The following is a 12,067-nucleotide window of genomic DNA, read 5'->3' on the forward strand; positions in this document are numbered from 1 at the left end:
AACAGAATGCAAAGGCCCTTCCCCACTCCCAGCGGTCATTTCAATTAACTGAAGTTGTGTAAGGCTTCCAGAGAGACAATGTTTTGCCTGAACATACGCTAACTCGTAGGAAATAACCATTCACAAGTATAGTTAGCCAAAAATGGTTTTAATGCAGTCCTTGCCTGCAGTACAGTATAAACCATAATATAAAATGACAAAGCAGACCATACAGGATATTCAGCTGTAGAAACCATACAAACACTTGGAAAATGCTAGTGAAACGTACACAAAGCATTCGGAATAAAGTCAGAATGTTTGTTGGACAGTAAAAACGAGTATTCAAAGCTTTTGTAAAAACCCATTTGATAGCAAAAGTCTCAATGCCGGCAGCAGCATTAAACTCCTAAACCCGACTAAACATCCCAAATGTTGTCAGCAGACCAGTTGTGACATCCACTGGAAAATATCTACTTCCTATTAAGTAAGGGGTGAGGAATTGGAATTGAACAACATAGCTCTGAGTGGCACGTCCTCGGCTGAGCAGAACAGTTGATTGTCCACAAGATACTTACAAATGCCACCACCAGCCCGTACTGGTTATCTAAAGAGCAGCTGAATGCAATAACCAGTCGATACAGTGAAATTCATGTTCCTTTTCCAGTGGTGCAGCAGTTCTTGGCACGGAGCGCACTGAGCCAGCCTTCCTTGCCATGAGAAGGGCGCTGCACTACGGCCGTTGCCAGTGCAGGGAGTCTGACCCAGCGGGCGAGGTAGTACACTGCTTCCCGAACGGAGCCTGCTCATCCCAAAACAGCTCCTGCAGCTGGTGCTTTACTCCACCCAGGTTTTCCTGCCAAAACACCAGGGAGCGAAACCGGCTCGCTTTACCTTGAAGCAAGGTAAAAATCAACTTCTGATGCTGAACTCTAACATACAGATAGGTCTGCGATGATCTGAGCCTGAGATTTAATTAATTTTTATCTTTGAGGGACCCATTTTCACAACAAACATAAATGAGTCACTTTCAGATGAAAACCAGCCGGACAGAATAATTTATAAAATAACATGACCTTTTCTATGTTATAAATTACTAGCAAAAGAGAAGCTGTTAGAATTCCCTGCTCGAAGAACGCAATTAGGAATTCCTCTGGAAGAGCTCCTGCTTAGAGAGCCGGCGAGCACAGCAGGAGGTCATACCTTAACCTAGTTACTGCAGAAGAGAACCCCCACACACGGAGTTAATTCCGAACAGCACAACAGGTTCCACCTACCTCCTCACACAAGCTCTTCGCCATGAAACCCGTACCTCCTCCTCGGGGAGGCCCCTCTGCACCAGCCCAGACAGTTCATTACATCATCCTGATACCAGATGCTGATACCGGGAATTTCTCTCCCCCACACATCCTAGAGGCTCCTGGATCCTCCAGAAAAAGGCAGGGGAAAAAAATACCCCACCACTTTCAAGAATCCACTGGATTTTCATTTCTCTTTACAAAAGGAAGTGCTGATCTGAGACCTTGCCCAGTTCAGAAAGGAGAGAGGACAATTTTTTTGCTGGTTTCCAGGCTTCCCATGGGATTTAGCCCAGGTTTAGCTCAAGAAAAATTCAAGTCTAATAAGTACTGGAAGAGCAGGAATGCCTCCAGGTAAAATACCTGCATGCCATACAAGCTGTTTGATACCAGCATTTGATGCAAGCAGGCATTTCTTTTTAAGCACAATTGGAGTAAGAAGCAAAGATGATCCCTTTGTCCTTTTTGTTGGATTTTTTTGGTTGGGGTTGTTTGTTTTTTTTCCTCCTTAACATAACTTTTCTACTTTTTTTTTTTTTTTAACAGTGGCTGTTACGCACTAAAGTTTTACAAATGCTGCTGTAAATCTTAAAACCTCATACAGAAAAAAAGAATTATTTTAAGCAGCATGAAAGCATAACCAACTAGCAGGCTCATAATTGAAATGTAAACTTACATTTTATTTCACAAGGTTTACATTCCAAACTGAAGCTAGAAAATGAAGAAACAAGATTTTTAGGAAAGAGAAAAGCAATGCAGGCAGTTGGATTCCACTGCTCTGAGCAAAGCAAGCTGAGCCTGAACAATGAGAATCACAAACCGATACCTGACAAACATTAAGATTAGTTACAAATAAAATACATGGCACAACTGCTTAAAATGACACCTACTCACCTTCTTCATAGTGTCCAAAAAACCAGCACAAACAGCTGAAAACTGATAATATTTTAACTACACAGTCAGGAGGAAGAGGAAAGACTCTCAAAGGGAGATGGAAAAAGGACAAGAAGAATAAAACTGCGTAACAGTGGGTATGACCTCAGCGTTAATTACCAGAAAAGGAAATAAAGCATTAGGCTGGAAGAGCACACGGTAATGCCACAGCCATGCAATGCTTGCTGCCAAGCTGTTTGACAGACCATTACTTTTAATGAAAAAAGCCACTCTACCATGCAAATGCTTTAACTGATGGTTTCAGAATGAGTTTAATTTTGCAAGTGTTCCGTAGCAAAACAGAAGCTGATAGAATTGGAAAAATATCAATAAAATTAAGGTATTTTCAAGTACTATGGATCAATTTCAAAAATTTGTACCACAGGAGTCACTGAAATGAAAACGTGACCCTTTGAGTTAATTAATTCTGGCTTAATAAACGAGGTCAGCAGTGCCTCCTTCACCTGCACATGCAACTCTTCCGTGAGTGAGCCAGCTATGCAAACAGAAATCTGTTCTGCTGGCGTAACAACTACGTGGGAGGCAGCCGGTCCCTGAATACATCTTAGCACATCCTTCTTTATATCAAACTTTGAGGAAGAAAAGGTAAATTATTCTTTTTTTCCCCTGACACTTTACATTCGTATTATTTACAGACTTTATGCATCAGGTTTGGTAACTAAGTTGTGCTTTCAGTCCACACCAGCATACAGAACTAAAAAACTACAGCTAGTATAGATTTTTCTGAATCACATTTCTGCTTTGTTCCAGGAAGTAAACATTCATTGCTAGAGTGCTATTGGGAGGCTTCCCGGTTCTTGTCAAGGACAGCACACAACATGCACTAGGTACAGCCTACTAAAACCATACAGTATTGCTTCCTGTTTAAAGCAATACAATCTTATTCTACTCCAAAAATTCAGCAAGAGGCAAAACAAAATTGCAGTGCAGTGAGGCTCACAGAAGTCCTAATTCCTTGGACAGGACTCACTGGCCAAGGAGAGGATTTACCACATTATCCATAGAAACATCAATATGATGTTTTCTCTCTTTTTTTTTGTTTTTGTTTTTGTTTTTAAGAGTACAGTGTACCTGAATGTAAATGGGAGAGAAGGGGGAGAGGGGAGGAGGTGGTTGTTAGAGGTCAGTTATTCCAGAGCATTAACCTAGAAGTGCAGGGATGAGACTGAGTGGCAGGTAGCCCAGTAAAACCCAGCAAGAGTGTTCTTTCTTTCACACAACAACATCCACTTGGAAGAGTTGCTTATAACACAGAAAGTCCTCACTCACATGAAGGACGTGAAACGCATTTGTAAAATGCTGAAACACAGACAACAAACAGGCCAAAGGCAAGGTAGAACATGCTGTACCTGGATTGAACTCTCACACTTCTGTGCCCTGACTAAAGCCAATCAAACCATGGTTGTGTCCAACACTTTCAGAGACACTCCTGGTGAGTCTCCGACACCTGCAACGCTGTCTGTCACTCAAGCCATAATTATTACTACCTGATGACTGTTGGTAGAATTACAGACACCATCTGGTGGTCCAATTCCAGTTTCCACGGTCTCACTGAAATAACCCTGACAGCAGCAGGCACCACAGCTGCCAGTTGGAGGCCTGGGCAGCCTTGTGGCTGTGTCAGGGGCACTCGCTCTCCCACCAAAGCCACCACCCTTGGCTACATTAAGCTAAGACAACATTCTTCTCTGAATACAGATGCTTCTCCACCTCAAGCTCTACTGGCAGTGAGATCCACTAAGGACAAAAGCCGTTCTGACCCTCAGCTGAAAACCCCTTCCTTATGCTTTATTCTGTAGCAGAGATCTGATGCTAAGCCAGAGAAAACAGCCCCCTGGATGGGGTTGAGACAGTTGTGCTGCTTCCACACTGCACCAGGCTGTGGTTCAACAGCTGAATGAGCACTACGGTCACACGACTTAAATCAGCATCAGAACCGAGATTCAAACCTTAGGAGTTTACCAAATTTTTTGGGTGCAACTGGATTTATAGCACCTAACTAGGTAGAGACTGACAGTAAACATCATGAGAGAAATCCTTTGGGCCTTTTCCACAATGCATCATACAGACCTGTCCTACAGACTGCACCAGAGACAGTGGAAATGGGTTTCACCACTTAAAGAGCTATTTGCATGTTCAAAAAACTACCATGCCCTCGGCTGAATACTTTCTCTCTTTTGTGACCTGCAGCAGTGACTACAGCCAGCCTGAGGAATTTCTGTTTTCCAGTGCATCTACCCAGTGTATTCAACAGAACTTTACACATTTTGCATTTATCACATTCTTTGTATGCAACTTTTTTTCAGAAGCTAAGGAAAAAAAGTCCATTTAAAAAGTAACTAGCAGCCCAGCTTTAAAACCACAGGTAGCAGGGGGTGCAGTCAAAATTACTGCTTTTACGCCGCCCAGATTTCTAGTTAACAGCCTTTTTAAAGGCCAAAAATACTAATTGGAAAAACTGTATGCTCCTTAGTAGGCCATCTGCAATTACGTTTGCAGCATCAGCTGCGATAATGCACCAAGGAAAAAGATCTCAACATCAGTACTTTGAGAAACACTAAGTTTCCCCACAGGGATCTGACTGTTCATTTACATGCTGCCTTGAAGATCACAGACACGTAATGTCTCCAGCAAACGCCACACTGACGCTGTATTCCAGGACACCCACCTTTCACTGCAGCTTTCTGCACTCAGCTTTAATCCCGGGACGCAGAGGAACCTGCCCGACTATTCTGTGGCACTGGAAAGCAGCATAAACAGTACAAATGCCGGGTGTAGTGTAAGGATATCTCCTCTAAGTAAGCAGAAGAGAACAAAATGGAGCTTGTTCAGCCACTCAGACACGCGTTTTTTTCCACGTTTTGCTCTGCCTCATTTTTACACAACTTTTGTATTTGCTTCACGTTTCATTCTGAAGCTTTCAAAAATACGATGTGTGAATATTGATTGGAAGTGGTTCAGAAGCTCTCAAACTATTTATTGTTTCTACCTGGACAAGAGCTTGTTATAACCAAGTGAGGCTGAGCTGCTTTTAAGGAAAGGATAAAATCAGCAGTAACTAATTCCCAGAAAAGTTACTGAGGAAGTTACTTGGAAACCTTTAAAGCTGTTTCTACATCTGAGCTGGATAGCTGCGTTATCATAAAGACATCTGTTTTAATTAGAAGACAAAATCTGATTTTCTATACTACCTAATGAACAGTGCTGCAGCTAGCCAGTAGCCAGGGATACTGCCTGCAGACCTTGTAGTGCTGCTGCTGCTTGGCAGGGAAAGGACACTGACAGAATGACACGGCTGTAAACAGAACCAAATCCAGAAGGGAGACAAGAACCTGCTCAGAAAGCCCCTGTAAATCCTCATGGCTTCAGACAAGCTCTGATACTCCTATCTTAAAAATACACTTCAGTCGACTGACACAGAAAGTCACCGAATCATCTTCCTGTTTATACAAGGAATTTAAGAGTTTTAAAAGGCACAAATAGCACCTCTGTTGGTGCTAGATTCCTATACATTTCCTCTTGTGTTTAGCTGCCATCTTCCTCTCAAGCTCCTGCTCCAGAACATATTTTGTCAGAAATGAGGCGATTAATTCTGCTGCCACCTTTCATCAAGCGCAGGTCAAGGTCCACCACGAGATTTACATTAGAAGTGCAGGTTTAGATTGATAGGAAAAATAGTTTCAGCACTCAACAGCTGCTTGATGACAGAACCACCCAACAGATCGTTAAAGTGTTAAAAGTGGCTGAAGCAGGAACATTCAGCATGTTCAGTACCACTTTGAGGAGAAGAGAGAGTAACCTATGCTGAGCCTGGGAGAGCCCACCCGGACTCCTAACCACTAAATTTCAGCAACGAGACATTCTGCAGAGGTTGCTGCTTGCTGTACACCCAGCTCTAGAGGTTGATGTATAAAATATCTGTCCACAGGGCACGGTTTATACCAGGTAGTTAGATGTCTGCTCTTACGGACAGAAAATCTCTGCAAGGCTCTTTGGTTTCACGAACACGTTTCCACTGGTAGCAGCGGCAGAATAAACACAGGAAAAAAGGATTTAGTATGTAGGCAAGGCCTTTGTCACCAAAGAGATACTTATCAGATAATTTCTCATGACATGCACAACTGCTTCCGTAGTCACTGTCAACACAAATGGGCTGATAAACAAACACAAGAATGGGAGAGAAAATGGTAACAAATGATCTTAAAAGGCAGTATACTAATACTTTAAGCATGCACCAAATTCAAACATGAGTGATGGAGTTGCCAGGTCAGAATCATGCAGATAAAAAAAGACTCAGGTCTAGAAAAATGCATATAATCCTGCCAGCAAATTCTCAGTTCCATTTCACAGAATAAAAACAGCGATGCATTCATTTGACTGCAAATAGCGGAAAATGAAGAAAAAAATCTGATCACCTCTTAGTGCTGAAAAACCTTTAAACCACCAGTCAATACATTTACTTAGGAAGAAGTTTGAAAAAATTCAATACATCAATTTTCTTGTCAGCATTATGGGACTAAAACCACCTTCGTGGAGCGTAAACTCCAAACACTGCTGTTGGAGCTAAACTTTCAGTGCACATTTCCAACTCATGTGTTTGGAATTTACGTCTTCCCTTCCGACTCCATAAACACTCAAATTTCCATCAAACACTGATCCAGGAATGAGCTGATATTTTAGCCCTAGGAATTTATGCAAACTGTACTGTCTCAAGTTCCCTTTTGCATTTTAGGTGCCTGCAAGTAGGATTGGGCTTAAAGGGCACTATAACTCAAACTCTAAGACAATTACACCCTCCTAAAAAATTAAAAAAAAAAAAAAATCTATGGCCACAATATTCTTGAATCTTAATACTGGCAATGTGAATATTTTGATTTCATACACAGCTGCACATGTATATATGCATGTTCAGCACTTTTTCAACACACATCCAGCTATCGGTTTAGTGCCAAATTTAAGTGGGTCTGTCTCTCACTGAGTCGAACTGACTCAGACAGAACTTTAAACGCATTAGAAAATGCCACTTGTCAGAGAAGGTTGGAGAATCAGTCTCAAAATAAATACCATCCCAAAGAATATTATGGCTTGGAAGAATTTCAAGAACTTGAGTCCCTGATGTTTGCAAAATGAAAAGGCCTTTGGAAATGCACTCACATCAATATTTTTACCTATTTTGAATAAAAAATATATATTATTTATAAAATAAAGAGAGCAGGCCAAAGAAGATTGGCCAGAATCACTCTATAAAACTGTTCTGTTCACTCCATAACTTAAACTTATAAAGCCTTGAAACATCTGGATAGCAGGATTTCTGGAGAAGCACTCTAGAATGCAGGTTCCAATCAGACGATACTTCATGATGTTTTCTCATCTTGAAGTTCCACTTGTTTTCTGCCCCTCAAAACTGAAGTCCATGCCAAGAGAAGGGATGTTGACTCCTGAGAGGGAAGCTGAAATTCAAATAAAGAAAAATGTGCAACTATAAGCACTGATCCAACAAGCAATAGATGACTGTCTAATCTTGACTTCAGCATCATTTTAAAGCCATGCGGAACAACAGGGAGAATGCTGTCTTTTCATGCGGAATGGCAGTATGTGGTCCTCACTGACCATCGACAGAAATAGTACTTTGTGGTTTTTCTTCTCAGTGGAAGAAAATGGAATCGCGTCTATAATATGCAAGGAGCCCATTTATAAAAATCTTGAGTTGCCCTATTTGTGTGCAGGACTCAGCAGTGGATTACAGTGCTTTGCCATACAATATAGTTATTCAATGCCCACAGAAAATAGAGGGGCAAATTCTATCTGATTGTTCCACCTTCTGCAAGCCAGACAGCAGAGGATACTTCTTGAATCTTGCTCACTTACACTCCACGGTGAAAATGTTTTGTGGAGACTGAAAAGGACACAGCCTGCAGCTTGCTGCAACAGTATGTGTGTGGGATATCTCCCCACTGTTATGTCACACAGATTACAGAGCAGTGAACATTCAGATTGCACCATCTTCCCCAAACTGTTGTTGTACCTAAGTTTCTCCAGGGTGAAAAAAAAACAGATAAGAGTAGCAGCTGATGCGGGCATTACAAGTTACTTCCATTTATTCCAAACTGCAACTTGGCTGTTCTCAACTTCAGTTCTTTTTAAGACTGTATCTGCACCTTCCTACACCTTTTATGAATCACTGAACAGACTTCCAATCCTGGAATTGTACAGGCTAGTGCAAGAGTCGTTCCTGCCACATTTACCAGGGGAGCTGCAGGGTTTACATCCTCCCCTACCAACAGGGCTTTCGGCTCTTGTGTTAACTCCATCAACATCCAGCCCGGGGCTATCGGATAGCCACTGCTTTCTTTCAGGTTCTCTTAAACAATATATTGCTGGGTAAGATGGAGAAATATTGGTGAAATACTACCACGCATAGATGCATCAACACAAGACTGTGGTGAGAGGTTCTGTGCTGTTCCGTGGGCTCAGAGGCCTGCTGCTGTCACAGCTGCACCGCTCCAATGCCAGCGTGCAGGTCTGCACTCCGCAGCCTCTGCACCTTAGGGGACTCTCCCCGAGCACTGAGGGGTGCCACTGTTAAAGTCAAAATCTGCCCAACGTTACCTACCAATGTCCCTGCAGAGTGGCTGTTTTGAAGATAATGAAGAAAGAAATACTGACCTTGACCATTCTGAACAAGCTTTATACTGCTGCATTTTCAAACTGCTATGTCTCCTTTTCTATGGCAAGGGATGAAGCTTCACCAGACTCTATACAATGAAAAACAAAGTAGTTAAAGGTAAGTAAATCTGTTTTTCCTCACTGAGAATATATTTTCCACTAAGTAAGGGAGGGTGTTTTTAAGAATTATTCCAAATAAAAATAGACAACCACTTGCCAGAGATAACTGAACAGCAGTTTTTAAACTGAGATTACTCTATTATTGGCTTTATCTATTTCATAAGTGTGTCACCAGCATTAAAGCCACAAAGACAAATAAAGATCTTTCCATTTTAATGGCACATTTCAGGTCTTTCTGCTTAGAAAATTATACTGGTTTACTTCTATTGTGTAAAAGGGAATCTGAAAACACTAAGCTTAGATCACTTCATTTGCTGATGCCTTACAAAAAAGAAAAGCAGTGGTGAGAAAACAAAGAAGAATAAAACATCATTTGTGTCTACAGCGCAGTCTCCTAAAACCCTTTGTCAGATGGGAGTGAGGGTACCAAAGCTTAATGAACCAGGAAATCATGTTCTCTGAATACTGTTGGGTTAATACAGCTGTGGTAGAAATACATGGTAATACATTTCATGCACTCATGGTAAGTTTATTATTAAACATTTTCACTTGCAAAATAAAAACGTCATTTTTCTATGAAGACACACAGTTTCAGCCCAAATCTTGGAAAACTGAAAGCTGTGGAGGTCAGACTTAAGCCATATATAAGCAGCACAGAAATTTCTAGTTTAAACCTATGTAGAGAGGTTTCGAGGTAGTTGAGCATGTTTCATCTGATGAAGAGGAAGCTCAAGGTCAACCTAACAGCAGTCACTAAGTGTGGAGACTGTTTAAAATGACAACTGGCCTGAAAGCAGGTCATACCTCATATTCAACGGAAACAGCATCCTGCAACATTTTTCTCTATCGTAGAACCGTATTATTACAGTAACTAATACCCAGAAACTCAAAGCAATTTATATGCCTGAGAAATAGGAAAGTTATCATGCTGCATTTCTCCCACCTGCAAAACATGGTTAAGTGAAACACACTGTCCTATTAAAAAATAAACCTGCAGCAGCTATAGGAATAAGATCCAGTTCCCAAATTCATACTTCCAGAGTTGTTCCCATGCCTGCCATAAACAGGATTTCAAAACTGTGTTGCTCTGTAGACTTCTTACACTGATCTTGTGCTGTTCAGTTTTAAGATCCAGAACTCATTGTAAGACATGATGGTCAAAATGCAAGAACGGCATCAAGCAGTGTCAAATATCAATTTGCCACAGAACTTTCTTTAATTTTCTCCAAATGAATTTTCTCTGTGAAGGTAAAGAAAGACAAACAAAAAGCAAACACTTCCCCCTTACTGCTCAATGATACATACACAATAAATAAATTTGCCTAGGCCTCTTGTTTCCTTACTATGTATAAAAAGAATCAGTGCTATTGTCATTATCAGGTTATTTTCCTATTTATTAGCATAGACATCTATTTTACCATGGAAAATCTAATATGTTTATTCAGATGGGAGGTTCCAGGGAGCAGCCCTTTGTTCTGCATACCTTTAGGAAAGCATCCGATCTGAACGTCAAAGGGAACTGATAAAAGGATATATAAGACCTGCTGGCTCTGGGACATTAGTCCCATTGAAATTTCACTATCAACTTTTTATGGAATATCTTTTTTTCATCTAATTGATTTAGCAGCTGCAGGTCTGACCCACATACAAAACCATACTGGTTTTACTAAATATGTTCACTAATTAATTTAGTTGAAGTGATGCAGATTCCTGTGCAGGTACCTCTCCATCATTTCAAAACTGATTACAAGGCAGTCATTGATGCAGGGTTTCACACTGCTTTGACTTAATCTTTTTCTGTCAGACACAATTTAACCATTTATATCACGCCTAAAATCCAGAGATGCAAACCTCATCTTTTGTCCCAGTTTACTCATTGGCCGATACACCATTGTACTGTCTGAGCAATCTCTGCTCACTTCTGATATCCAAGCAGCTTTTTAAATTTCTCGATGGATAGAAATTCAATCCCTACGGTCACAACAGGTGAGTTCTCTACTTAAAGGACTGCTATGCCAAATTAGCTGGTATCTCAGGACATGAAGCTCCTTTAATTAGACTCCTACCGATTTGAATTTAAATTCAAATCACATGCCTTCAGACACCTGAAGCTTCATCACATCAAGAGGTATCAACTTCCGCCTGTTACTCAGGATATGCTGGTTTCTGCTGGAAAGATGTTACTTAGTACAGATGACAAATTTTTGAAGGTGAGAACAATTTGGGAAAGATCTGATTCATACTGAAGCCTTTTGTACAAGTTTGAATAAAATTTATGATTAAATTAATAAATCAGTCCAAGAGACGAGATGTTGCTATAAATGTACAGAAGGGGCTGTCCTGTCCCAGGCTCCACAAGACAAAGTGTGCAAGCATTCACAGTACTGACACACCCACAACCAACATATCAAAGACATTCTAGATGAGTTCTTTGAAAAAAATTATAACCTTATAAGCTGCCAGCTTGTGAATTGGGGTAGCTCTCTGGCTAGACAGATTAAACAGATGCCTGTGAATAAGGGATGAACATTAATAAATCTGAAAAAAATTCAAATTACCATGAATTTTGAAGCAAGTGTTTTCACCTTTGGCTAAGAAATGAAACAAAAGGTTTTCCACAATAGTTTTCTCCCTACATGAAACAGTAAAAGTCTTAGCAAGGCCAGGATTAACTAAAAAAATAATCCAACCAGGAAGGGCACATTCAAACATCCATATCACAGAAAAAAGGACAACCCTGTGGATAAGATGATTGAGATGAACGCCTGTACACTCCTGGGACCTGGATGAAGCTACCTCATCTCCTTGCTTTCAGTTGGGCTTGTCCTCTCCTCATGAATCTCCCAGTCCCCTTAATGCTCATCTCCCCCACTATCCACATGTGAGCTGACTTTGCAATTGTGGGAGCTTAAAAATGCCTTGCTTTATGCAGACACAGAATAACCAGAGTGGAAGCGAAAGGCTGCAATAATGCAGTTAGACACAATACCATTACATGAAGAAATGTTTCATCAAGCTCCTCATTTTTTCATTATTTCTGTGGTGTTTCTCTC

At 40.9% G+C, this 12,067-nt stretch overlaps 1 protein-coding gene across 4 annotated transcripts in view; it reads right to left on the reverse strand.

The window, feature by feature from the left end:
• Positions 1-132: 132 nt before the first annotated feature.
• The window catches only part of ZDHHC15 (zDHHC palmitoyltransferase 15), a 30,075-nt gene continuing 18,140 nt past the window's right edge, over positions 133-12,067 (reverse strand). Inside the window, exons 11-13 of one of the 4 annotated variants that reach the window (XR_012630669.1) lie at positions 8,895-8,983; positions 2,169-7,678; positions 133-832 (exon numbers count right to left, since the gene is read on the reverse strand). Coding sequence is in view for 1 of the 4 variants with exons in the window: in XM_074882391.1 (XP_074738492.1) it covers positions 8,940-8,983 (44 nt within the window). In the remaining 3 variants the exon portion in view is untranslated. Of the gene's footprint in view, positions 7,679-8,894; positions 8,984-10,116; positions 10,255-12,067 lie in introns of those variants that run through there. The other 3 variants (XM_074882391.1, XR_012630668.1, XR_012630670.1) reach the window with 3 other exon arrangements.

The sequence above is a fragment of the Strix uralensis genome, chromosome 13, assembly GCF_047716275.1.
Source record: "Strix uralensis isolate ZFMK-TIS-50842 chromosome 13, bStrUra1, whole genome shotgun sequence".
In the NCBI taxonomy this organism is placed as follows: Eukaryota; Metazoa; Chordata; class Aves; order Strigiformes; family Strigidae; genus Strix; species Strix uralensis.